This window comes from Rhinolophus sinicus, linkage group LG06, assembly GCF_036562045.2.
Source record: "Rhinolophus sinicus isolate RSC01 linkage group LG06, ASM3656204v1, whole genome shotgun sequence".
Classification (NCBI taxonomy): Eukaryota; Metazoa; Chordata; class Mammalia; order Chiroptera; family Rhinolophidae; genus Rhinolophus; species Rhinolophus sinicus.
In genome coordinates, this window is record NC_133756.1 from 15724052 (window position 1) to 15751507 (window position 27456).

At 53.3% G+C, this 27456-nt stretch overlaps 2 protein-coding genes across 8 annotated transcripts; both read left to right on the top strand.

Annotated features, from left to right (window-relative positions):
- Positions 1-1327: 1327 nt before the first annotated feature.
- On the top strand, positions 1328-21429 carry IPO13 (importin 13). Of its 4 annotated transcripts, none has more exons than XM_074334592.1 (20): positions 1328-2302; positions 4109-4845; positions 10044-10184; positions 10292-10433; positions 10541-10707; positions 10924-11044; positions 11128-11275; positions 11732-11913; positions 11994-12020; positions 12190-12324; positions 12567-12710; positions 13804-13884; positions 14627-14764; positions 14952-15048; positions 18001-18053; positions 20242-20308; positions 20397-20455; positions 20609-20698; positions 20984-21165; positions 21257-21429. In XM_074334592.1, the coding sequence occupies exons 1-20, from the start codon at positions 2219-2221 to the stop codon at positions 21351-21353; spliced, it is 2892 nt and encodes a 963-aa protein (XP_074190693.1). In that variant the 5' UTR covers positions 1328-2218; the 3' UTR covers positions 21354-21429. The 4 variants fall into 4 exon arrangements, 2 of the variants coding, with proteins under 2 accessions (XP_074190693.1, XP_074190692.1); XM_074334591.1 differs by having other exon boundaries at positions 1361-2302; positions 12118-12324; XR_012497201.1 differs by lacking the exon at positions 18001-18053 and having other exon boundaries at positions 1362-2302.
- Positions 21430-21566: 137 nt separating this feature from the next.
- On the top strand, positions 21567-26485 carry DPH2 (diphthamide biosynthesis 2). 4 transcript variants are annotated; one of them, XM_074334595.1, is made up of 6 exons: positions 21567-23527; positions 23738-23850; positions 24091-24345; positions 24515-25198; positions 25287-25463; positions 25545-26485. In XM_074334595.1, the coding sequence occupies exons 3-6, from the start codon at positions 24306-24308 to the stop codon at positions 25667-25669; spliced, it is 1026 nt and encodes a 341-aa protein (XP_074190696.1). In that variant the 5' UTR covers positions 21567-23527; positions 23738-23850; positions 24091-24305; the 3' UTR covers positions 25670-26485. The 4 variants fall into 4 exon arrangements, with proteins under 4 accessions (XP_074190696.1, XP_019606623.1, XP_074190697.1 ...); XM_019751064.2 differs by having other exon boundaries at positions 24091-24314; XM_074334596.1 differs by lacking the exon at positions 24091-24345.
- The last annotated feature ends 971 nt before the right edge of the window (positions 26486-27456 follow it).

Here is a 27456-nt window from a genome sequence, read left to right on the forward strand (position 1 = left end):
CACAGCTCTAAGCGCAGACTTGGAATCAGTTACTTTTTTTTGGCTTCCTGTTTCCTCCTTCCAAATCTCCCCTGCTTCTACTCTTTCCTCCTTCAATTTATCCTACATACTACAAGTAGACTTTTCTAAAATGCAAATCTAGTCATCAGTGCCCACTTGAATCCCCATCATGGTCTCATATTGCACTTAGGATAAAGTCTAAACTCCTTCAAGAGTTTACTGCTCCCAACGTTTTTCCAACCTCACCTGTTACTCATCCCCTCCCCCTTCCTCACCCCACATATATTCTATCCCCTTAGCCTGAACACAAATTACTAGCTGTACTTCACTTTCTTGATAAAGATTTCTTGAGTGACTGAATTCCCACTGGACTTTGTTTATAAGCTAATCGAGTCCCGGTCCGCCCCAGTTTCTCCATTCTTCAAGTCAGATCAAGTTTCTTCTCCTCAGGAAAGCCTGTATCCACCTTCTCAGGCCTCAGCAGCTATTGCCAATGCCGGCTTCCTCCACTGAACACAAGTACAGAGGTCCTTTCCCTTTAGATGTTTCCCCACCCCCACCCCACCCCCGTTGGGGTAGCTGGCAAGAGTTAATAAAATGATAAGTGGAGGGGTACCAGAAAGGGGCTGCTGGGGGGTCTGCCGCCGACCAGATCTGTGGCTGGTCTCTGATACCCTAGTTGAGTGTCCAGGGACAAGATAAGCTCAACTTTCCCCAACCTCAGTTTCCTCATCTGAAAATGGTGAATAAAAATACCCACCTCAGAATTGTTGAGAGAATTGAACCTAAGGTATGCAAAGTATTGTTCCTAGCACTTAAGTGTGAGCTATTCTTATTCTAATTACTCGTAAAGAGAAGTTGCTCCCAAGAAACTTATGGAATTCTCCGAGCACTGTCCATGGTATGTGGTTTCCTGGTTGCTCAGTGAGTGATTCTGAGAGCCGTCGTTTTTTATTCTTGAGGCGCGCCAAGCCCCCGTTCTTCTCAGTGGTGCTGACGCCTTCTTCCCAGACGGCCCCCAGGATGTACCCGAAGCGGAGCACTAGAGTGATACCTCCCCCCCCCCCCACACACACACACCTTATCTTCCAGTCTGGGCTCCCACCTCCCTCCACCCGTCCCTTGAGAGTCACACACTCTTAGGGAGCTGCTCTGCAGCTCCTCCCGACGGTTTGACTGGGAATGCCTCAGTCAGCCTGGGACTTGCGGGGCTCCGCGGGTCACCAGCCCACGTGCTCCGGTCTCAGTCGCAAGGCGCCGCCCCCCACCCAGCTAGGCGCAATACGGACTACATTTCCCAGGGTGCGCAGCGGCGGGACCTTGGCTCGGCAAAGGCCTCGAGCGGCACGCAGCTCCATCGCCTGCTCGGGGTCGCGCCGGCTGGCGCGAGGACAGGACCGAAGACCCGGAATGAGTTTCCGCGCAGTTCCGCTGGGCAGTGCCGGGCTGTGCCGGACCCAGACAGGGTAGGCGTAGGAGAGGGACGGCGCCTGAGTCGGCTTTGCCGGGGACAGGCGCTCGGGGCAGCCCGTGCCTTGCTGAGGCCCCCTCCCCATCCCCGCCGGGCCGGCTCCCTGTCAGTCACTGGGGCGGAGGCAGAGGCTGTAGCGGGGCCAGAGCCGGGCGGTGAGAAGAGCGCGGGCCAGGCCGAGCGGAGGGGACCTGCCACAGCCCCTCAACATTACGGACTCTTCGCCCCAGACTGTCGCAGCTGCACCCCTGCGCTTCGTTGGAACGCCTCCGTAACCCGCGAAGGGCTCTCTCCCCCGTGACCTCCCACCCCCGTGACCTCCTCATAGGACCCAGGAGCTCCCTCAGACGAGGGTGTTGTGGGTACAGGCCATCGACCCTGTGACCCCTCACGGGCCAGGGGCTCGGTTTCCCCCATAGGCCTCCCTCCCTTATGACTCCCTCCTCACAGATACTGGGAACAGAGCCGTGACCTACCACTAGGAGACCCTCCTGAGAACTCACTGACGGCTTCCTCCTCAGAGTCCCTCCCATTGGGTCTCCTCCCAAGAGTACCCCTTTTGCTTTCTGGCAAGTCCCTCACTCCCAACCGAGGTGGGGAGACCTCGGCAGCCATGCCCGCCCTGGGTCCCCTGTCACCCCACCACTCCCTGGGCACCCAAGCCGGGGTCTAGCAGGCGGCCAGCAGCCAAGGGGCTGGGGCAGGAAACAGGTCAGGGTCCACCTCCCTGCTGGGGAAGAAGCAAAGATGGAGCGGCGGGAGGAGCAGCGGGGGGCTGCTGGGGCTGGAGAAGCACCAGCCTTGGACTTCACTGTGGAGAACGTGGAGAAGGTACGAGGGCCCTGGGGTGGGCACTCTAGTGACAGAGCAGAAGTTCTGGGGACTGACACTGATGCCAAGGCCCAGGCCTGGGCTGAGTGCCCGCTGGGATGGTGCCCCCAGGACACCTGGCATTTGCTGTCTCTCTGGGCAGGCAGGAAAGCAGTGTTACAATTTCTAATGGGCTATTTATGGCTTTCCTTAGACATTGGTCTTCAGTGGATAGATACTCTAGGGTCTTGGGATGGTCTCTCCAGAGTGCTGATGGCTTAGACCTCCAGCCAGACTGGCTTTTCTCCAGCTCCGTGAGAACTGCATGAGCAGTGCAGTAAGAAACCAGGAACCCAGGAGACCTGCAGCTCAGTCCCCAGGAACCATACTGATGCTGAACCATCCTGGACATGTTTTGTTGAGCCAAGGGTCTCAGAAAATAGTCTGGGACTAAAACAATCTGGATTATGTTTTCACTCTTTCTTGGAGAAAGGTCCTTTATTGGATGGAGGCCAGCCCAGCCCTGGGCAGGCAGGAGTAGGGCTGGCCCCCTTTGTTTTGTGCTGGGCCCAAGGGACCTGGTCCTGCTGGCAGTCTCGGGGTTCTTTCCTACTCACCTGTCCACATGGCTTCCTGCCATGGAACCCCCAGACTCCCCCACTGCCATCGTTTTTGAAAACTGCTTTTCTGGTTGTTCTCTTCTGGGTTTTACCTGCAGAGGTGTAGAAATGCATCCCCCCCACCCCCACCCCCACCCGTGAATGGGGAGATGGGGCTACCTTGCTGCAAGGTATTCCCATCATTTGTTATTCTTGAGCCCTGTTTGCCATACCAAATGGTGAGGATGCATCCCTTCTGCTTCTGTTCTCTGCCTGCCTCTGCATCCCTGAGGGGCCAAACAGGGACAATGACCATAACTGGCCGTCAGGGGACAGATGTGGCCTAAGCCTACTTGGATGGAGACTGCTTAGGGACTCAGAGTCCTGGCCTCACTCTTCCACCGCCTGGGGCTGGGCAGTGTTGGCATGGTGGTGCACTGTTCCATGTGCTACCGGGGAGTTAAACCTCTGTTTTCTTACTGTGTGAGGTCGCAGTGGAATTGGGACCCTGGGGATTCGGCTAGTTGAGAGCTCCAGGCTCTCATTTGCCAGGGCTGTAGATCGAGACTTCTCTGGACCAACTTTTTTGACCCTTACGTGTGCTCTCTGAGGGGTGTTCTCATCCTTCTCTCCAGTATGTCTCTGTCGTAGGGCTGCCTGGCAAAGTCTTAATCCTGCTCAGATTTCACACTGGCTTTGGTGCCAGCATCTGGAGTGACCTAGTGATGATCCTGGGGGAGCTGAATGGAGCTTTTGGAGTTGATGGGAGCAGCTGTGTCTGGGAGGGTCGGGGGGGGGGTCCCCCTCAGGCTCTTCCATGCTTTTCTCGGGCTTAGCTTCATTCCTATGGAACCATTCCTTCCACCTGGGCCTTGTCCTTTACCTCAAGTGCCCCCTCCCCTTTGGCGAGCTCAGCCGCCTGTTTTAAAATAATAATAATAATTATTATTATTATTACTTGCTTTCTTGTGGAGAGTCACTCTTTGAACCCATAACGTTTTGCTATAAGGAGAAGAGAATATGGTAGAGCATGGGCCAAGTTCAGGTTCTTAAGATATCGGCAGGACCCTAGGCTCATGAAACTGCAGAGCCCTCAGCTCTCCCTTCCTGCTCAGCCCCCCAGTCAGAAAGAGAGAGCAGTCTTGCAGGACCAAGTCATGCCCCCATTTCTGGGCTTGGGCAGGGTCCAGAGTCTCCAGGACCTGCTCAGTCCTGTGCTGTCCCGCAGGCGCTGCACCAGCTCTACTACGACCCCAACATTGAGAACAAGAACCTGGCTCAGAAGTGGCTGATGCAGGCCCAGGTCTCCCCACAGGCCTGGCACTTCAGCTGGCAGCTACTGCAGCCCGACAAGGTGCCTGAGATCCAGTACTTTGGGGCCAGTGCCCTGCACATCAAGATCTCTCGCTACTGGAGTGACATCCCCACCGACCAGTATGAAAGTCTGAAGGCACAGCTCTTCACTCAGATCACCCGCTTCGCCAGTGGTTCCAAGATTGTGCTGACGCGGCTGTGTGTGGCACTGGCCTCCCTGGCTCTCAGCATGATGCCTGACGCTTGGCCATGTGCTGTGGCAGACATGGTACGGCTCTTCCAGGCTGAGGACTCGCCAGTGGATGGCCAGGGCCGCTGTCTGGCTCTGCTGGAGCTGCTGACAGTGCTGCCTGAGGAATTTCAGACCAGCCGCCTGCCCCAGTATCGCAAAGGCCTGGTGCGGACCAGCCTGGCTGTGGAGTGTGGGGCTGTCTTCCCGTTGCTGGAGCAGCTGCTCCAGCAGCCCAGCTCACCCAGCTGTGTACGTCAGAAGGTGCTCAAGTGCTTTTCCAGCTGGGTTCAGCTGGAGGTGCCACTGCAGGATTGCGAGGCGCTCATTCAGGCCGCCTTCACGGCTCTGCAGGACTCCGAGCTCTTCGACAGCAGCGTGGAGGCCATTGTCAACGCCATCTCACAGCCTGATGCCCAGAGGTGAGCTGGTCCCTACCTTCCCAGAGAGGGACGGTCTGCATGGCCAGACACATGTCCACTGATCCATCTGTGTAGTAAACACTGAGTGCCTACTGTGTACCTGGTCCTGTGCTGGAGATACAGCAAGGAACCAAAAAAGACATGGTCCTGTCCTTATGAATCAAAGAGGGAGACAGACATTAAACTAACCATCCAATGAATTATTCAGTTAAAATATTTGACTCTTCTCTTTCTCTCAGCCAGTCAGTCGCCAAGTTCTGGCAATTCTGCTCCTGACCATATTGCAGATCTTTTTTTTTTTTTCCATTTCCATTGCCACCGCTCTAGTCCAAGCTGCCATCATTTCTCCCCAGATTACTTTCCCCAGAGCTCTCTCACCCTGGTTTTTACTCTTGTACCCTACATTGTCTACCCAGCAACCAGAGTGATCTTTTGAAAATGAGTGTCTAATCTTTCCTTTCTGCTCAGGACCCTACAGTGGCTTCTCACTGCTCTTAGGATAAGGTTCAGAATCCTTAATGTGATTCGCAGAGATGCTACACAATGTGGCACATCCAGCCTCATCTCATGCCATGTTCCTTGCTGTCTTCATTCTCACCGTCTTTTCAGTTCCTTGAATGTTCCATGCTCCCTTCAGGCTCTGAACCGTTACATGTACTTGTACATGTACTTTGCCTCAGTTTAAATTTCACATCCTCCATGATTTTTAAAACTAAGTTTGGTCTTCTCTGTTATTTTATCTCAGAGTTTCCAGTGTTTTTCCTTCTTAGCCCATAAGGTGGTTTCATTATAAATTAATGTACGTCTCCCCATTAGTCTCTCAGCTCGGTGACGGCAGGCACTCTATCATTTTATTTTGTCACTTTGTGCCTGGCAGCACTTGGTAGCATTCAGTGTTTTTTGAACGGATGAAAAGTAGGAGTTGCCTGAGTGGTGAGGGTGTGAGCGGGCGTGGGAAAGGTTGGGGGAGGAGGGAGTGTTGCAGGCTCCAAGAGCTACAGCAGGTGCAAAGGCCTGTGGTGGCCGGCACCATGGTGCGTTCAAGGACCCGAAAGAAGGTGAGTGTAGTGAGGTGTTTGCCCACACCTGTTTGTGTGTTGGGCCCTGTGCTGAGTACGAAGAGCATAAAGGTGAATGGGTTGACTTCTGCAAGCCAGGAGCTCCTAACCTCGTAGATGCATGAGTGGACAAGGACAGTCAACATGGTGAATATTCTAATGGAGAGAGCAGGGCTCTAAGAGCCCAGAGGAGGCATTTAACCCAATCTGTGGATTGTGAAAGGCTTCCCAGAGGAGGTGACAACTGAGCTATGCTGTGAAGGCTGTGTGAGTTAGTCAGATGGGGTGATGGATATGGGGAGGACATTTCAGAAGGACGAAGGAGCCTGAGCAAGGGAAGGGTGTGAGAGCCTGCGAGTGGGTGTGATTAGACAGCAGGATTTAAGGGCCAGTTGTAGGAGATCAGGGCCCAGATCAAGTAGGACCTTGTTGGCCATGCTTGAGATTTTGGTCTTCATCTTGAGGATGATGTAAAGATATTAAAGGATTTTAGGCAGAGAAAATGATGACTTTTTGGTATAATTTGGATTGGCCAGGGCAAGACTGGAGGCCTGACACATTTCAGAGACCTGGCTTTGAGAACACCTCGAGAGTCGGAGGGGGAAAAACATTGAAAGAGACAGCACTGGGGAGTGGTTAATGATCTCTAGCCTTGGCATTGATCACATCAGAGTTTGAATTCCAGATGGTCCACTTACTAGATCTGAGACCTTGGGTAAGCCACTTTTAAGCCTCAGTTTCCTCATCAGTAAATTGGGTGTGATCATATCACCCTCAGAGAGTTTTAGTGGTTTAAATAGGATAATGCACATAGGGCCTGCCCCTGGTATTCTATAAAGACTATTTTGCAGAGGATGTCTGCGAGAGGTTTAGCATGGCTCCTGTGCACTCCATAAATGGCAGTTGCTGTTATTTCATATCATTAGTACATTGGCAGTTAGTATGCCTTTCCCCTGGTTTCCCAGGTTTTCCAACTTAAGGTAGGTACCAAGTCCCAGGTCAAGGCTTTTCTTGGCAACCCACATCTCAAGTGCTGGCTGGGCTCAGACAGTTAATGGCTAAGGGGAATTGTCCAGGGCTAGTGCATGGGTGATGTGGGGTGTCCTTGGATACACCCAGGTTTACCCGCCCAGCCAGTCTCCAGGGCTTTGGTAGGTAATTGATGCCTCTTCTCTTCTGAACGAATGAGCGAGCAAGAAGCCAGTGAGGGAACCCACAGCCTCCTGAGCGCCCATTGGCTGCAGCTCCCTTTGTTGCTTAGCAACTCTCCCCATTTTCTCAGCTCTGCTCCTAGAGCTCTAATTGCAGGTCTGGGCTGAGCTCAGTGTGAGTGGCAGCCAAGGAGTCCCAGCAGCTCAAGTTGGCCAATGGGAATCAACCCTCTTGAACCCAGTCTCAGCTGTCACCCTAAAGACATCCTCTTATCTCTCTCCCTCAAACCTAGAAACTTCTTGGTGTGCCTCAGGCGGCCTGTTCTCCTATCTCCTCACAAGTCTCAGGTGCCCAGGTGGTAGGAAATCTGTGCTAGAGTTCCCCCATGGGTGGGCTGCACCCAGCCTGGAGTCAAAGTTTGGGCCTTGGTCTGTGTAGTTTAGTTTCCTCGCTTTGGCTTGAGAAAGTCATCTTCAGTGGTTTTGACTCCTGTGTTACCCATGCGTCCTGACATCGGCCCTCCCCTTGGCGAAGCTTGTACTCAACTCACCCTTTTCCCACTCCTCCACGGCTGTTCTGTTTGCTTGGCCCTCTCTCCTCCGAAATGGTTTGTTTTTTTTCCTATAATATGTTTTTATCCTGGAAAAGCTTTTCACTGGTGACTGAGGGAAGAGAGAAAGTGAATTAGACAGGCCCTTGGGGGCTCCCATCAGTTAGGACTTGAGATGGGCAGGGATCTGTATAGATCCTTTGAGGAAATTCAGGTTGGACCTTGGATGACCTTGGGTGATACTCTGAGCCCTTCTGAACTATATTGTCCTTGATTTATCTTATGAGTTTCAGATAAGACAAATTAAGAACCTTCACTGAGAACCTACTGTGTACATGAACTTTGGCAGGTGTGAGGGAGCTTTGGAATACAGTGGGGATAGGGCACTACCTCTTGCCCCCGTCTCAACCCCTGGGGAGCTTGAGGGTCACGGCCTTGGCCCTGCCCCTGCTCTCTGTGCCAGAGTCTGGCCTGAAGATGCCCATTGTCTGGTGGTACAGCCCGTGTCAGGGCATGAGACTGAAACTCTCTCAGCTGTCTCCAGGCAGCGCCCTCTGGGGCTGTCTCTGGGCTGGGGATAGCCTGGTATGGATGCCTTATCTCACCAGGATGGGAATGTGGAGAAGGCCAACATCTTGGGTTGTTTGCCTCTGGCCTGTCCTTCTCGTCTTACCCTGAAGGTTAGGAGGCTACCTACCTAGCACCCTGGTTGGGGCAAGTCTGGATAGAACTCCTTTTGGACCCTCAGTACTCCACCCACCTCTCCATAGATTGCTGTGGGGACACTATGATTGACAGCAGAGGGGTCCCAAGCATCTGATCCCCCCTGAGAGTATGACTTCCTCTGCTTAGTCTGATCTCCACAGAGCAGGCTACTAGGGAGGGGACAGTGGGATGGAGCTCGCCTTCTCTCCGTCTCCTGTGTGTACTACGCTTCCTTTAGGGGTCATTGTGCTTCAGGGCTCTGACCTGGACCCTCTTCTTTTCTCTCACTCTACACTTTCTTCCTGCGCAATTCTCATCTACTCCTATAACTTCAATTACCAGCTGTTCACTGTTGACTCCAAAAATCTATGTCTCTCTGTTGGGCTTCAGATTTTTGTATCCAACTCTCTGGACACTTCTACCTGCATATCTCACCAGGTACCTCTGATTCAACATGCCTAACACTGAACTTATCACCTTCCAGCCTCCCATTAAATTTGTTACTGTCCGCCTCCACCCACCCCCCAGGTCTCAATAAGTAACCCCACTATCTACCTAGTTGTTTGGCCAGTAACCTGAGAGTTGTCCCTGACTTTCCCATCCTCACGTCCAGTCAATCATCAGGTCCTGTCCATTTTGCCTGTTAGCTCTCTCTAAGTTCATTACCTACTTTCCCTTCCTACTGCCACCAGAGTACCTAGGAGTTAGGATTCGGTGGTAGGAGGTAGAGTGGAGGGTGGGATTGATGCTCTTAGGAGCTGTTGCTGCCTTCTAAAGTCTTTACCAGGGCTCCTGAGTCTGTGTTAACTCTTCTGTCTCCCGTACTTGTTCAAGCTCCTTGAACACTATCTCTGTTAGTTTCCTAGAGCTGCTATGATAAGGACCAAACACTAGGTATCTTTAAACAACAGAAATTAATTGTCTCACAGTTATGGGGGCTAGAGGTCTGAAGTCAAGGTGTCAGCTCCCCTGAAACCTGTTGAAGAATCCTTCCTTGCCTCCTCCTAGCTTCTGGTGGTTTGCTGGCAATCTTTGGTGTTCCTTGGCATGTAGCTGTATAACTCCAATCTCCACCTTTGTTGTCACATGTCTTTCTCCCTGGAGGACTCTGTCTTTACATGGATATCTTCTTATAAAGACATCAGTCATATTGTTTTAGGGGTCTCCCTACTCTGTGACCTTATCTGCAATGACTATTTCCAAATAAGGTCACATTCTGAGGTACTAGAGGTTAAGACTTCAACATATCTTTTTTGCCTTGAAGGACAGCATGTCATCCTGCGAGAGCCAGGGACGTGTTAGGTACCTCACCGGCAGCCACAGAAGCCCATGATCCAACCCACTGGGGACACAATTCAACCCATATCAGTCTGCCATCTGCCTCCCCCAAATTTATGTCCTTCCCATATTCAAAATACATTCACTTCATCCCTACCTCCCCAAAAGTCTTAGCCCCTTCCAGCATCAACTCTAAGTCCAATTGGAAGACACAATTCAACCCATAACACTGACCTCGCACTTCCTTTCCAGAGTTCTCTTGGAGGTCTCTGACCTAAGGTTCTTCCTAACATGGCAGCATCAGAGCTGCCCTGTAGGCCCTGACCTCTGTTTTGCTTTGGATTTGATGTGGGGAGGGGGTCTTTGACGGAAGACAGGGAGAATGTGCTTTTCTTTCACAGATAGGGAGCGATGGGCAGGCAGCTCTGACGGGTGTCCTCTTCTCTTGCCTCCAGGTATGTGAACACACTCCTGAAACTCATCCCGCTGGTGCTGGGACTGCAGGATCAACTGCGACAGGCAGTGCAGAGTGGGGACATGGAGACCTCCCATGGCATCTGTCGCATTGCTGTGGCCCTGGGCGAGAACCACTCCCGGTGAGGAGTGGGGCAGCTGGGGTGGGGGTAGCAGGGCCCTCTAGGAGGTGGCGTTATGGAGCCCTGTTGGGGGCGGTGGTGCGACCTGACTGTGTCTCCCCCTCCAGGGCCCTGCTGGACCAAGTGGAGCACTGGCAGAGCTTCCTGGCCCTTGTGAACATGATCATGTTCTGCACGGGCATCCCTGGCCACTATCCTGTCAACGAAACCACCAGCTCCCTGACCCTCACCTTCTGGTACACGCTGCAGGTGTGTCTGTGTGAGCTGCAGTAGGAGGGGTCGTGATGGAAGACGGTGGGTCATGGGCTTCTGTGGCTGCCGGTGACGTGGCTCACACTCTTCCCTGGCTCTTGCAGGATGACATTCTGTCCTTCGAGGCAGAGAAGCAGGCCGTGTACCAGCAGGTGTACCGGCCGGTCTACTTCCAGCTGGTGGATGTGCTTCTGCACAAGGCCCAGTTCCCTTCTGATGAGGAATATGGATTCTGGTCCTCAGACGAGAAGGAGCAGTTCCGAATTTACAGGTGATGCTAGCAGGCCAATCTTAGCTCTAAATGGAGCCCTGAAATAATGAAGGCAATAAGAGGAGGGGCCCAAGGCCAGGCTTCCTGAATCCTGGGGCTCTTTCCTCTATTCTCTAGGATCTGTTAACAGGGTTATGGGTTACCAGGGTGGGTTCCTGGGCTTGGGGGCAGGATCCTGGATCCTGGCAGTGTATAAGGCCTTCATCTGCTTCTCAGGGTGGACATCTCAGACACGCTTATGTATGTCTATGAGATGCTGGGGGCCGAGCTGCTCAGCAACCTCTATGACAAGCTGGGCCGTTTGCTCACCAGCTCAGAGGAGCCCTACTCCTGGCAGGTACCTTCCAAGCCTGATTCCCTCAGCCCTCCCAGATCTGTCACACCCTCCTCAGCCAAGCCAGTGGCACCCTCTCTCCCTAGCACACAGAGGCCCTGCTCTATGGCTTCCAGTCCATCGCAGAGACCATCGATGTCAACTATTCTGATGTGGTGCCTGGGCTCATTGGCCTCATCCCTCGGATCAGCATCAGCAACGTGCAGCTGGCGGACACTGTCATGTTCACGATTGGTGAGACCTGGCACACACCCACAGGCACATGCCCAGGGCCACAGGCACCCAGCCACCGCCAGCCTGCCGGGTCCTATCCCAAGTGGGAGAGACACACGTGCCCACACATGCAGTCAGCGTGGCAGCCAGCTGGCTGCCTAGGGGTCCTTCTGCACGTCTAGGGGTCCTTCTGCATGTCTAGGGGTCCTTCCTATAGTGTATTGAGCTGCAATTCGGTGAAGCTACGTCAGTGCCAATGGAATAGCAGCGTTGGGCCTCTAATGAGCAACTCTTTCCTGCTTCTCAGCTGTAATGAGCATGTTTGATCGCGTGCAAGCATATTTGCCTCTTCCACCCTCTGAATGAGCAGTGATCTATCCTGGGGCTGCAACGTGACCCTGTCCAGGACAGGAGCTCTGCCTGCCTTGCAGGGACATGGCCTGCCTCAGAGGTCCTCCCTCTCTCCTCTTCCGCCAGGAGCTCTGTCTGAATGGCTGGCTGACCACCCCGTCATGATCAACAGCGTCCTGCCCCTTGTACTGCACGCCCTCGGTAACCCGGAGCTCTCCGTCTCTTCTGTGTCTACCCTCAAGAAGATCTGCCGAGAGTGCAAGTACGACCTGCCGCCCTACGCCGCCAACATTGTGGCCGTCTCCCAGGTGCGCAGGGGCCCGGGTGGAGCTGGGTCGCAGGCGCAGTCGGCACTGCTCTGATCCCTACTCCACCTTTGTATCCCCAGGATGTGCTGATGAAACAGATCCACAAGGTGAGCGCACAGGTTTCTAGGGGGCGCCTTAGGGATATTGGAGGAACCCACAGAAATTCTGTCTTCTGCCTTGTCCCCTGTTCTCTGTTCCTGGAAGCTTACCCAGTTGGTTCATCCTTCGCACCACAACCAGATATGTCCAGGACTGACTCCGTGTTGTGTCCCACAGACGAGCCAGTGCATGTGGCTGATGCAGGCACTGGGCTTCCTGCTGTCAGCCCTGCAGGTGGAGGAGATCCTTAAGAACCTGCACTCGCTCATCTCGCCCTACATCCAGCAGCTGGAGAAGCTGGCCGAGGAGATCGTGAGTGAGCCAGGGCGGGTGGGTGGGGGTCTGTGTCTCCCCAGGAGAGAGCAGGGTGGGACTCTAGGGCTGGTGGTAGGGGTATATGTGTCTGACTGTCTGTCTGTCTGTCTCCAGGGAGGAGCAGGACAGGGGTGTCCCTTTGTGTGAGCTGTGGCTGCTGAGGGTTGGGGTTGGAGCTGGCAGTCAGGGCTGGGCCCAAGGGGCCGGGCGATCCAGAACTTGGTTCGTTCCACCCACAGCCTAATCCCTCCAACAAGCTGGCCATTGTTCACATCTTGGGGCTGCTGTCCAACCTCTTCACCACGCTGGATGTCAGTCACCATGAGGATGATCACGAAGGCTCTGAGCTCCGGAAGCTGCCAGTGCCACAGGGACCCAATCCCGTGGGTGATGTTGTCATTGCCCCCCCACCCCCCAACCCTGTGGGAGTGTCATTGTCGCCCCCAACTCTGTGGGCAATATTGTCATTGTTCCCTGGGACATTATGCATCTGGTCCTCACCCTGTGAATGAGCTGACCGTCGCCCCTCACTGGGGAGGGAGTGATAGCATTGTCTCACCCTGTGGGTGGTGTTGTCTTTGTCCTGGACCAACTGGGGTGATGTCACTGTGGTTCTTCCGCCCATGGGGGACACTGACATTATCCTCCAACCCCTAAGTGATGCTTACATTTTCCCCATGTACTAGTTCTTACCCTCAAGTTGCCCCCAGTCTAGAGCAAATACCTGTGAACAGCAGGTGACACTGCTGTGCTAAGCTCGGGCACAGGGGCAGGGGGCCACTTACAAGCTGCTTGGTCTGGGGCGGGCCTCAGCTTCCCGTTCAAAACTGTGAACATCAGACTATTGGCTTGCTCACCTCATGGAACTGTAGATGTGGTCTTGAGTGAAAGTATTTTGCACACTGTGACGTTTTGTACAAATGTGAGGGACTGCTTTGGTCATTGTTACCAGTACCTGCTCCAGTGTTTCTCCTGGACAAAAGGAAGCCACGGTATCCTGGCTCCTCTGCTCAACTCCACACCCCAGTTCTCCTTTTGGCTCCAGACCATACCTCCCCCACAGAGCCCCTTCTACTTCTATGGTAGGCGTCGTCCTGCCTTCCCTCACCCCCAGGACCTCAGTCTGCTCTCTGCTCCTTCATAAGCTGCCCAGATTTGCACATCGCTTGGGGCTGTCTACCTTAAGCCTGCCTGGGTGAGACAGCACCTCCACTTCCGGGGGCTAGCCCATAGGCTTTTGGCACTAAGAGTTTTACTGAGCAGAAATTGATAGGGAGTGATTTTTAAAAAGTTACGAAATTTTAATAATATTATGAAGCACTCATAATATCCCTGCTTTGCAGTTTGAGGCTTCTGAGAGGATCCTCGATACGCAGTCTGGGGTGATAGGTTTGAACTTCTGGTCTACTTCCTACTACCAGGTCCTTCTCGGTGGGTGACAGTGGTGGTGGGGGCATCTTCATCCTGTGTCTCCAGGTGGTGGTGGTGCTGCAGCAGGTCTTCCAGCTTATCCAGAAGGTGCTGAGCAAATGGCTGAATGATGCCCAGGTGGTGGAGGTGAGCCCCAACCCTTGCTCTTTGCCCCATGGTGACTCTGCTCAGAGGTGGACAGGAGGAAGGTGTGGCCACTCCAGTTAAGCTTGTGATGGCGTGGAGGAGGCAAAGGAGATGCATTCTGTCCTGTCCATACAAGGAATCTTTTGGGAAGACATTCAGAACTTCCCAGTATCGCAAGAAGCTCTCGACCAAAGGACTGTGATGTTGGGGCTGAGTGACAGTCAGGGACCCACTTTAACAGCAGAGACCTGCCTTTGGTCTCTTTTCAGTTCAGGGCTGCTCCCTGAGAGGAAATGGTGGAGATGTAAGTAGCAAGAGTTGAGTTACAGAGTTCCATCCTGTGCCCTTCTGAGAAGGGCCTTTCTGCCTCCTGCCTTGCAGGGTAAGGGCCAGACTTGTTTACTTCCCTTGATTCACAGAACCAGGCCAGGGCCCCTTCTTAGGCCTTCTCTGTGAGGCCTCAGTTGTGTTCAAGCTGTTCGTGACTTGCTGACCAGGCCCCTTTGCTTTCTTTTTTTCAACTGAAATGCATTTTACATATAAAGTTTTGTAAATTTAAGGTGTATAGCATGTTTATTTGCTACATTTATATGTTATAATATGGTTGCCATTATGGTGATAATACCTCTATCACGTCACTTAATTATCATTTCTTTTTAGTGGTTAGAATAATTAAGATCTAGTCTCTTAGCTAATTTGAGGATTATAACACAATATTGTGTTTTGTTGCTTTCTTTCCCAGGCGGTTTGCGCTATCTTCGAGAAGTCTGTTAAGACGCTGCTGGACGACTTTGCCCCCATGGTGCCGCAGCTGTGTGAGATGCTGGGTCGGATGTACAGCACCATCCCCCAGGCCTCTGCGCTTGACCTCACGCGGCAGGTGGGCCTCCTGACTGGGACAGCAGCATTCTAGATTTCATCCTAGTCAGAGATGGGACTCAGGGAGGGGTAGGTGGGTGGAAGGGGTGGGTGGCGGCTCTGGCAGGGTCCTCACCTGCATCCCAGGGATGCTGGCCTGTCGTGATGAGACGGGGCCTCAGCTGACCAGCATCCCTGCTTTGTTGTAGCTGGTCCACATCTTTGCTCATGAGCCTGCCCACTTTCCCCCAATCGAGGCCCTCTTCCTGCTCGTCACCTCCGTCACACTCACTCTCTTCCAGCAAGGTAGGTCCTGACCAGGGTCTCTGCTGCTGCTGCCACTGCCACTGCCTCTGCTTCTCTGACTGGGGCGCCAAAGCTGCCCACTCTGTTCTCTGTCCCCTGAGTTGCACATGGGACTTGATGGGAGACTGATGAGATAAAGCACAGCATAATTGTCACCTTACAAATAGTTGACACCTTAGGTGGAAGTGGATAAGAGAGTGAATGATGTCTGCTACTGGCCTGCTGGGCTCAGGGCCAGTCTGGATGTCGGGGAAGGTGGAGCCAGAAGCTCTGAGGGACTTGGGGTATCAGGCTGGCTCCTTTTCTTTGGGGTATAATGAAAAGTGGAAAGAGCATGGGTTTTGAAGTCAGGTCCACCTAGATTCTAAGCTCATCACCACCAACTAGTTGTGTGACCTTGGGCAAGTCACTTACCTTTGAGGAGCCTTCGTTTCCATATCTGTGAAATGGAGATTTCTTATACTTGATAGGATTGTTACAGACATTGAAGTAGCATCTTTTGGACCCATGACTTGTGGTTTTTGCACACAAAGTACTCAGGAGTGCTGATTCCTTTCCCTGCATCGAGGTTTATTCCTTTCCATGCCAAAAGCCTTTGGCTGTGGTCCCAGGTCCCCATTCACTGTGGCCCTTTGCCTGAGAAAGTTGGGAGCCAGGGCCTCCAGACTTCCCTTGCTGTCTAACCCAGGGCTTCTAACTCGGAAATGAAACAGCACTGCTCAGCCAGCCTTCTGAGTCTCGCCTGGATTCGTGGTTGTAGGTTTGAGGCTCACCAGGGGTCTCAGCTGGAGCTGGAGTGCTCTGTGCTTACGTCCTCAGTGTCCAGTCCCAAGACTCTGACCTCTGCTCTCATGGGCTCTGGGTAGGACCAAAGTGGGGAGAAACCTGAGCCAGAACCCAGGCGTGGTCATGTTCAGCTCCACTTCTCCCACTCCTCAGATCCAGGTGGGGACAAGTCCTGGTGGTCCTGGCTCCTGATTGTCCCTCAGTCTGCCCACTTTTTCCCCCCTCCATGGCCACAGTCTCAGTATACGGTGTCTGCATTACCTCAACAATTTTCTGACTGGTTTTCCTGCATCTGCCCTTCTCTCCGATCCATTCTGCACCCTGAATCTGTAATGTTCTTTATAAAACACAAAACTGAACATTTTCCGTCCCTGGCTTAAAACCCTTTCATTCCTCCCCTATTGTCCTCGGGTTATTGCCCCACTCCCCCCCACATGATGTAGCTCCTGCATACCTCTTGGTGTCCTCTCCTGCCAGCGTCCCCATGACTCCAGCCATCCAGCCACACTGACGTTTCTCTTCCCGTGTCCCATTTGATCCCTGTGTCTTACTCCTCTGACTGGAGTGCCCTGTGCCCTTTGCTGGGTGAGTGCTCACTTCATGACTTACCCATGCATCATTCCTCAGAAGCTTCCCGGAGGCAGAATCGGGTGCTTCTACCTTTGTGCCCAATCTGCATCATGTATGCACTGCTGATACAGCACTGATTACACTAAATTCAGCTTTCATGTCTGTCCCTCTCCCAAGACTAAGCCCATCAAGGGCAGGGCTGGATCTCTTCTTATGCATCCCCAGTGCCCAAAGCAAGGCCAGCCTAGAGCAGGCACCAGACGCTGTTGCAGAAAGGAGGGTGAGGGCTCCCTGCCCTTGGAACCTTTCTTCCCACTGCTAGCAGGGTGGCTGTTGAATGTCGAACCTGCTGTCTACAGTGGGACCCAGGCACGGGGCACATTGGGCCTCACCTTCCCAGACCTGAGTAACTTGTGGCTCAGATGTGAAAGGGACGGGCTTTATCAGTGGCTCCGCATGGCCTGGAGAAGGAAGCGGGGAAGAGACGATTATCTGTTTTACAGTGGGAAACAGTGTTTGTGGCTTGCGCAAGATCACACAGCTCCTTAGTGGTGTCTCAGGCAGATACTCCTGCAGTGCCTTCGCCCGAGAGTGGAGTGGCCCGGGCAGGAGCTCCTGGCGCATGCCTCGTCCTTGCCACAGGCGTCATCAGAACTGGAGGCAGAGTCATGTCCAACGTCCTGTTTGTTGGGCTTGTTGGTTGTCTTGCTGGACAGGACGGCCCCCTTACCTGTATGCTGTCCCAGTGTTGCCATTCCTTCCTCAGGCTCTGCCCTCCCCCTGCACCATGGGGTGACACATTGACTGGTTTCCCTCCTTCGTCGTGTGTCCTGATGGGAGCTGGTCCTCAGCCCTGAGCTTGGTTCTCTGCTGGGTCCGTGTCCATGTGGAGGGGCTTTGCTGGGTGGGCTTTCCGTTTTGGCCTCAGGGTGCAGTTTCCTTCCCTAGGCCCTGCCAATGGCTTGCCTGGCCAGCCTCATAGCATATTGGCCACTGTCCTATCCAAGAAGGAGTCCTCTGATTTAAGTGGACCCAATAGGTTCCTTTCTTTGGCCAGACCAAGAGCCCTAAGGCCATCAAAGTGAAGGGGCACCTTCTCAGGCCCTGACACCGTGGCCATTTCAGGGCTTTCAGCCAGGCCTCCAAAGGGGGTACAAGAACCAAACTCCCACCAGCCCTGCCCAACTCCTCGATGGATAGTGACGGGGAGGTAAACTGCTAGGAAGCAGTGTAGGGCCACCCTAGTCTGCTGGAGGCTGCAACAAGAGTGTGGGGGCTGTTTCTTCAGCTATGTGGAATCCAGCAGTGTTCAAACCCCAAAGGATCCCTTGGGGGATTGACCTGAGGAGGAGTGGGGAGTAGGTGGAAGGCCCCTTGGGAGGGAGCTGGGGCAGGCCCGTCCTTCACTTTGCCGTCTCTTTCTGTTGGGCTTCTCCCCGTTCATGGTTTTTGTATGTTTTGTTTCTTTATCTTGCTTCCTGCTGCTCATGTGCCCCCATGCTGTCTCCCTGCAGGCTCTCAGTCCCACATAACTATATGAGGTTGAGTTGCTGTTTGTATAATTTTTTCTTAAGTTCCATCTTTATTATATTTTAGGGCCCAGGGATCATCCTGATATTGTTGATTCATTTATGCAACTCCTGGCACAGGTGTGTTTTAGTTTTATTCATTCACGTTCTGTTCTCTCTCTTTCTCTTTCTCTTATGTTGAAATTCAATTTAAGCCTATTTTTAGCTTTCTGTTGACAAATTTTTTTTCTGTTCAGTTGAATAGAGTTTCTTCATCTGTTTCCGTGGAAGTTGACAACCCAACATCCTCCTTTAGAGCCCCTTTGCCTCAACTAGCTCAGTCTTCTCCAAAGACCAGGGAGAGGCTAATCCTGAAGGGAGGGAGCTGGGCTGGCCTGGTGGGGGTGGGGGCGGGGGGCGGGGTGGGGACCGTTCCCAGCAGCTCCTGTGTGGCTGGAGTGTCCGAGAAGTGCAGGGGTAAGACTGGAGCTGAAGGGCCTGGGCTTCCCGTGCTCCTGCCGGGAACTCCCTGCCTCAGTGCCCCAGCCTGCTCTGGAGAGGTAGGCTGGGAGGAGCTCTGCAGGGAGGGCTGAGATGAATGCGCTGCGGGGGAGCCCATAGTTGGGCTGTTGGACAGGCTGTGTTGCTGCTGGGAAGTGGGGTTGTGTTTGGTGTGTGTTCAAGTGTGTTGGACCTTACTTTGTATGTTTTGAGTTTGGTTTGGGAAGGGAACAGAACTCACGTAACTGCTGTTAAGTAGTATGTGTATTGGGTGTTGGGTGCGTGTGTAGCAGAAGTGTGCACATGTGCGTTGATCCGTGCTTTATGTTGCTGTGTGTTGGAGGCTTGTGCATGGCGGGCTGTGGGAATGTGTTGTGGAGGACAGGAGTACATATTGTGGAATTGGTATGTCTATATTAGGGTGTGTATTTTTTGGAAGATACATGTGTTGGGCTGTGGGAATGTGGGATTAGTATGATGGGAGTGCTCTGTGTTAGGGGGTTCCTGTGCTTTGGCGGTCCTGTGGGGTAAAGTGACTAGTACATTTATTTGCTTAATCATTCCACAAATATTTACTGAGTATGTAATACATGCTTGGTACTCTGCGAGGTGCTGAGGGTATAATAGCGAGCAAAGCACGCACAGTTCTTACTCTCTTGGAACTTACACTTTAGTTAGGGGACAGGGTGAGAGGAGCGGGGGGAGGGAGTGAGCTCTCGGCCTGGGTGGATGTGTGTAGAGGTATGTGCGAGGGTGTATCTTAGGGGTGAGGGTCTTTGAGTGTGTACTTGTGAATGGGCGAGTACATGTGCTGGAGGCCTGGGTAGATTGAGGGTGTGGGCATGGACATGGTTTCGGGATGTGGGGAATTCTGGGGGTGTGACTATGAAGTGAGAGTGTGTTGCAAATGTGGGAGAGTGAGTGTAAAAGATGTGATAGAAGTGTGTTTGAGGGTAAATAGGGCGTTTCAAGTGAGGTTGCATGTTGGGGGTGTTTGCACGTGAGTTAACATGGTGGAGTGGAAGGTATGTGAGGGGCTGGAGGGTTAGGGGTCTATTTGGTATGCGCTGGGGGGGCTGCTGAGAAACAGCAGTGTTTTATGACTGCTGGAGCTGTGCAGAGCATCTCCTGTGACCTGAAGATGTGCCAGTCGTGTCCTGGTACCACTTGGGGTGGGCTGTCTGCCCCCCATACTCCATCTGTTCCCCCCAAATGGCAGTGTGGCTCCTGGGCTGGGTATGACTGCCAAGGGCCTGGACACAGGGTACCCTGGGTGAAAGGTGGGGCCATGGCTCCAAGGCTCCTACCCTACTTTTCCTCTTCCTGAACTGGAGGGTGTCTGAGGAATGCACGCGGGACGCGGAAAGGGGCTGTTGGACTGTGTTACACGTCCAGCTGCCATCTCTTCTTCCTGCTGCTCTGTTAATAATAAATACAGGGGGCCTCAACTGCCTCTGTGAATCGAAGCGAAGTCACTGCTGGTGACCTCAGCCTGCAGGAGGTCTGGCCCTGAGGGAGGGGAGAGGGGAAGGTATTGGCTCAGGGAGTGACTTGGGAACCGAGCTTTCTGCATTATGACCCCTCCCAACCTCTCATATACACCTATGCATTCATGTACACATACATGTACATAGTATCCCTGAGCTACTTCTCTCCTGGCCTACTGAGCGCTGGGGTGGTCGGGTCCCCCAGACATGGCTGGTAGCTGGTTTTGGCAGCCTCTACCTGTGGTGTGTGAAGTTGGGGCCTGAGGTGGTAGATGAGTGGGGGGGGGGGGATAGTCCTTGGAACTGGCTGGAGCTGGGCTTACCAGCTCCACCTCCTACAGGCTCTGAAGCGGAAGCCAGATTTGTTCCTGTGTGAACGGTTGGATGTCAAAACTGTGTTCCAGTGTGGTAAGTGGGGCCAGGTGGACAGGTGGGCCTGGGGCCTCCTCGGGAAGATCCTTAGGCCCCATCTGATCTGCCTCTGCCTCTCCTACAGCTGTGCTGGCCCTCAAGTTCCCTGAGGCACCTACTGTCAAGGCCTCCTGTGGCTTCTTTGTGAGTCCCATGCTGACCCCTGAACACCCACCACCCCTACACCCAGTCCTACTCTGCCCAGGACTCCAGAGGGTAGGGGTGTGGTGTGCAGGCTTTGTCTCCGGGGTGAGGGGGGAAGGAGCTGGGACTGACAGGCCTCTCCATCCTCTGCAGACAGAGCTACTGCCTCGATGTGGGGAAGTAGAACCCGTGGGGAAGGTAGTACAGGAGGACGGCCGTATGCTGCTCATAGCAGTACTGGAGGTGAGATGGAGCAGGTGGGGGCTTGATGGGGGTGCAGTGACCCTCACTGCTGAAGCAGCTGCACCTTCTAGGAGTCTTGAGCCTTTGGTTTCTAAGCTCTTTGATTCTGTTTCTTCCTCATTTAAATGGCTGGAAGTTGTCAGGGTTGCTGTGAGGATCAGCTGGCTCTCAAAAAGCAGCTGTCACTTGCCATGTGCAGTGTAGCTGAGGCGGAGGGGTCGTGGCTCAGCACCCTTGCTGCAGAAGGGCCAAGGCTCTGGTGTGCTGAGAACCCGTCTTCCTCAGGCCATCGGGGGCCAGGCCTCCCGCAGCCTCATGGACTGCTTTGCTGACATCCTGTTTGCTCTGAACAAACACTGCTTCAGCCTTCTGAGCATGTGGATCAAGGAGGCACTGCAGCCACCTGGTTTTCCTTCCGCCCGCCTCAGCCCTGAACAGAAGGACACCTTCAGCCAGCAGATCCTTCGGTGAGCAGTGCTGGTGGGGCCTGGGCTCAGGTCTGGAGGAGAAAGAGGTAGTGGTGGATGGTGCTAACCTGCGCTCCCTTCTCTCCTTTAGTGAGCGAGTGAACAAGAGGCGGGTGAAGGAGATGGTGAAGGAGTTTACACTGCTGTGCCGGGGGCTACATGGCACAGATTACACAGCTGACTACTGAGGGGCGCTCCTGTCCCACCCACACCTCCTCGTCACCCCTCCCTATCCCCAAAGAGTAAACCTAGACCCTCACTGCATTATTGTCTCTGCTTCCTTTCTGCTTCCACCACCGCCTAACTGGGTGACCCCAAAAGGCCTGGGGGAAAGATGGGAGGATGCTTGGATCCAGGCCTTGGTAGGGAGTAGTGGGGCCAACCTCTAGCTCCTAGGGTGGAAGGGGCACTGCTGGAGCAAGCTGCTCCTAGGCTGGAGCCATTCAGAATACTGCCATTGTCCTTGGGGTGGGGTGGGGATTGCAGTGGTATCAGCAACCTCCCCCATTAAATTAGTCCCAATGTTCATAAGTGCATACATTTATTTAATCAATAATGCTGAGTACTAGGCCCCTAGTTCTGCCTTGCCTTGTTCTGTCTAAACAAAGGTCGATCTAGTTCATAGCTACCATGCCAAGCTGGAAGAATGGGACCAGTGAAAGAAGGCTACGTGGAGGAAGTTTCATTTCTGATGGGAATGGGAGGCTTCTGAGGTAGAGGACTTGGGGCCTTGGGCTGAAGGTGAGGTGGGGCTGGGTCCATTTGGGAGAGTGGCTTTGAGTTCCTGGATGGGTTTCTGGTGTGGGGTTATGGGAGCACCCAAACTTGCACATAGTGGACAGGTATAGGAAGTAAGGCTGTGCATGTGCGGGAGGAGGCATTGCATACCCCAGAGGAAGAGGAAGACAGGGCCTCCTGTTGTCCGTGTACCTGTAACTCCCCACCTCTAGGTACCTGACCAGCACACGGTGGTCAGGGCTTGGTCAGGACCAGGGACAGCTCCTGGCCAGCTGCTGCTCTTCTCCCTTTGTAGGGTTCCCTCCCTTTCTTCCCGGGCTGCCTCTCAGGTACCCCAGCGTTCTCAGTAAGAGCTGACGATCAGGTCTGGGTTCTCCTCAATCCTGCTTGTGAGCCTGAGTCTCCTTAGGGTGATAGAGCTGGTTATGCCCACATTTGTCTCCTTCCCCTGTTCTTTTCCCAGCCTTTGCACAAATTCTGTGTCCTCCATTCTTCATTCTCGCTCGATCTCTTCCCATACCAGCCTTTCATGTGCCATCATCTGAGGCCACTCTGGCCCCCTTCCCCTACCTTTCTCACCCTACTCTTGATTTCTCACTTAGACCTGTTCTACTACATATCCAAGTGTTTCCTCCCCACCCCCACCCCCACACCCCTCCATGACCAATGTAGCACATATAAGCTAAGAGAATGAGGAATCAAAAACCCGGATTCTGAAATCAGACCTGGGGTTGATTGTGCCACTGACTTGCTGTATCTTATTAGACAGGTGGTTAGCCTCTTTTAACCTTGCTTTCCTCACCTGTAAAATGAGACAGTTCTTAGTCTAAAGACTATAAACTAAGAATGTAGTGTCTGGTGAACAGCAAGTGCTCAATGTTTGCCTAACTGACAGACTGCTGTGAGGATAATAGCAATGCTTTCGGTACATGGGATATGCAAAGGATTACTTTTTAAGGTTTTATATCTAAATTGTTTTGACCCAACAATCCTATTAGACTATTGCTACAATACCCATTCTGCAGATGAGGAAACGACCATGGAGACGTTGGAGCTACTTAAACTGGAGTAGTTATTTTCAGGGAGTTGGTGTTTCTGAGGGCCGAGGGTGGGCTGAACCTGAAAACTCCCAGCTCCTGGAGAGGAGGGACAGAACTACAACTCCCACAAGGCTTCGCGCCTCCCCCTGAGGCGCTTCGGATTGGCCTCGGACTCTGAGGCCAACCATTGGTTCTCCGTGGGCGGTTTGGTGGCAAGGATTGGAGGGCGGGAGCCGTGCTGGTTTAGGATTGGTAAAGTTGCTATCAGCCCCGCCTCAAAAACCCGGAAGTAATTTCTCCAGTTGGCCCATGTGTACTGGGGAAACCTCAGTTTGGAGGCGCGGACTGACTGACTGACTCATTGGGGGTCCCTTTTGAGGACGTGAGGCCTGAAGCTGACCGAAGGAGGTCACCGCTGCTTCCCGCCACCCAAGCTCATGGAGTCTACATTCAGCAGTCCCGCAGAGGCGGCGCTGCAGCGGGAGGCGGGCGCCGCGGGGCTGGTCACTCCTCTCGCGGATCTGGACCGAGTATACGAGCTGGAACGAGTCGTCGGATTTGTCCGCGGCCTGGGGTGTCAACGGGTGAGGGCAAATTAAGGAGTGGTAGCTCACCTCTCTGGGGATGGGTCGCCCAAAGGATCGGGGTCTTGGGGTAATTTTGTGAGGGAAGTGGTGGGGTGTGCTCAGGGACGAAGGGCTTTGAAGAGTGTGTAGGCACTCCAAGAAGTTTTTCCTTGAAGAGACCTTCGGTGAAGGAGAAGCCATTCCTGATTCCGTGGTTTATACTTATAGGTGGCCTTGCAGTTCCCTGACCGCCTATTGGGAGATGCTGGGGTCGTGGCCGCACGACTGGAGGAGAGCACGAAGTCGAAGATGTTCATTCTGGGGGACACGGCCTATGGCAGGTGCGAGCTTGAGCTGAAGGATGGAGAGTAGGATAGGCCTAGTGATCCTGGGCTTGCTTTTCCCCTACTGTGACAGTGTCTGCCCCCAGTGGCCGCGTTTCTCCTTGATGGTGACTGCTCTCCTGGTACAGCTCCTTTTCTTTTCATAACATCATTTTCTTCATTGACCACATTTCCCGTTGACGACAGCAACTGTCTTCCTGCTGAGAGCCCCTCTCACTAATGGTATTTCCCTTGCAGCTGCTGCGTGGATGTTCTGGGTGCTGAGCAAGCAGGAGCTCAGGCCCTTGTACATTTTGGTCCTGCTTGCTTAAGCCCTCCAGCCCGCCCACTGCCCACTGCCTTCGTCCTTGGTCAGCGTTCTGTGGTCCTAGAACTCTGTGCCAGAGCCTTTGAGGCCCAGAACCCAGACCCCACAGCGCCTGTGGTGCTGCTGAGTGAGCCGGCCTGCGCCCATGCCCTGGGTGAGGGGTTTTGCCTGTGCACGCATGAAGGGTGGGTCAACGACTTTGTGTCTTAATTTCCCCATTTCAGTACATTCCCATAGAGTTCTCAATAAGGGCTTGACCCCAGCCTTTGCTTTTGGGTCACATTCAGTCTTTTGGGGGATGAGAGGGCTCTTGTTTTGCCAGGCCCCAACCTTGACACTGCCTTCTTCTTCCAGAGGCCTTGGCCACTCTCCTGCGCCCACGGTACCTGGACCTGCTGGTCTCCAGCCCAGCTCTTCCCGTGCCAGTGGGCTCCCTCAATCCAGAGCCTGAGTTCCTGGAGCGTTTTGGGCGTCGCTTTCCCCTGGCTCCCGGAAGGTGTCTAGAAGAGTATGGTGCCTTCTATGTAGGAGGTTCTGAGGCCAGCCCTGACCCTGACCTTGACCCTGACCTGAGCCGACTGCTCTTGGGCTGGGCACCAGGGCGGCCCTTCTCCTCCTGCTGCCCAGACACAGGGCGGACTCAGGATGAAGGTGCCCGGGCTGGGAGGCTAAGGGCACGTAGACGCTACCTGATAGAAAGGGCCAGAGATGCCCGAGTGGTGGGGCTGCTGGTGGGGACATTAGGTGTGGCCCGGCACCGTGAGGCGCTAGCACACTTGCGGAACCTGACTCAGGTTGCCGGCAAGCGTAGCTATGTATTGGCTCTGGGGCGGCCCACACCTCCCAAGCTTGCCAACTTCCCTGAGGTGGACGTCTTTGTGCTGTTGGCCTGTCCTCTTGGTGCCCTAGCTCCCTGGCCTTCTGGCAGCTTCTTTCGGCCTGTATTGGCACCATGTGAGCTGGAGGCTGCTTGCAACCCCGCCTGGCCACCTCCAGGCCTGGCTCCTTACCTCACACACTACGCAGACTTATTGCCTGGTGAGTGGTGGGTGGGGCACTGCCTGAGCTCGAAACACTTGGGGCATGGAATCAAGGGGCCAGTATGGATCCTCTTTCTCCCTCCTAGGCTCTCCCTTCCATGTGCCCCTCCCCCCACCTGAATCGGAACTGTGGGACACCCCAGATGTGTCACTCATTACCGGGGAGCTCCGACCCCCACCTTCCTGGAAGCCATCAAATGATTCTGGATGCTCAGCTCTGACCCTGCGGCCCCAGCTGGAGTTGGCTGAGAGCAGCCCAGCAGGTGAGTGTGCCAAGTCTCCACTCCCATCTGAACTCTTCCCCCAGATTTTGCCCACTCATCTTCAATTCCTTCCTTTTGCAGCCTCATTCCTTAGTTCTCGGAGCTGGCAAGGGCTGCAGCCCCAGCTGGGTCAGACACCAGTGAAAGGAGCTGTGAGTGGAAGACGAGGGATTGCCATTGCCTACGAAGACGAGGGAAGCAGCTGACACCATGTGGGGCCAGAGACACAAATGGACTTAAAAATCACTGCTAAGACTTTGGTGCTCCCTACACCAACCTTACCCCTCTGCCAGGATCCTTGAAGAAGCCTGGATGGAGGGGAGGGCAGGCCGCCTTTCACTGAAGATAGGTTCTAGCCTTGTCTTGTCCTGGCACTGGCACAAGGCTTAGCATATATTGGCTTAATAAATGCCTGTTGTTTGACTGATGGGGACTGATTTGGGGCTTTCCTGAAGCCTTCCAGGCCCATCTGTCCTTCTGGGAGCAGTCTAGGACCTCTGGCCAATCCCAGGTCCTGGTGTGCAGTTGAGGGTCTGCCATTGTCAAAGGCAGGTATAGGTGGTTTAGACAAGGGTTTCTCAACCTTGGCACTATTGACATTTTAGGCCAGGTAATTCTTTGTTGTGAGGGGTTGTTCTGTGCACTGTAGGATGTTTAGCATCATCCCTGGTTTCTGCCACTAGGTGCCAGTAGCACCCTTCCCCAATTGTGATAACTAAAAATATCTCCAGACATTGACAAATGCCCCCTGTGGGGGCAACATTGCCCCCAGTTGAGAACCACTGGTCTACATTTGTGCTGTCCAGTACAGCAGCCACTAGACACATGTGGCTATTTAAGCATAAATTTAAGATTAAAAACTCAGTTTCCCAGTCACACTAGTCATATTTCAGTGCTCAAATAGCCACATGAGAGGGCAGCATAGCTATAGGGTATCTCCATTATCACAGAAAATTCTGTTAGACTCTGATTTGTTTCTCAATGAGATCACAGAAACTTGAATAAACCAGATACTTTTTCTCCTTCCGTTTTTTATTCAAATACTGCAGGTTCTGCACAGACCCTGCGGGTGGAGATCTCAAGTGTATTTGACTGGATTCCTGTCCTTACAGTGTAATTGGGAAGAGAGGCAGTTAAGTAGGCAATTACCACATGGTGAAACAGTATTCTGTGAGGAGGGAGACCTCCAGGGGTAGCTGGAGCCCAAAGAAGGCTTCCCAGAAGGGGTGATACCTAAGCTGAATCTCTTAGACAAAAAAAGAAAGAAAGAAATTATCAGGAGAAAAGAACATTTGGGCAAAGGATACACCAGGCTTAAACACACAGGCATGAACCAGCATGGTGGGTGCTTAAAGCAGTGTGGAGTTGCTAGATCCCAAAGGTTGAGAGGGGTGAAATAAAACAACTCACTTCTTCATTCCCCACATTTGCTGAGAATCTTGGCTTAGTGGTATTGTCCAAGGTGTTGAAGAAACAGGTGAACAAGGGAGACATGGTCCCTGCCCTTAGGGAGGGCCCAGTCTATGGTAGAGGCAGATCTGTGAACTGACCGTGGTAACTGGGACAAGGTGGGTAACAAACATATTCTACAAATATGTATTAAGTAGCCACTGTGTGTGAGGCACTGGAATGCAGCAGTGAGCTCAACAGAAATCCTTTCATGGTGCTTACATTCTCTTTAAGGAGAGATGGACAACCAAAACACTCAGTGTGCCAAATGGTGGTAAGTGCTATGGAGAAATATAAAGCTGGGAAGGGAGTGTTAAGGGAGACGGGGGTTGCATTATTAAACAGGGTGGTCAGAGACAGTCTTCTCAAGAAGGTGAACAAAGACTAAAAGGAAGTTACAGAGTGAGCCACAGGGATAATTAGAAGCAGAGGGTACAAGGACAAGGTCAGTGTGGTGAGGGAGGGTATGGCTGGTGTGTTCAAGGAATAGCAAAGACACCAGTGAAGCCAGAGGAGAATTAGTGGGGGAGTATTAGGAGATGAA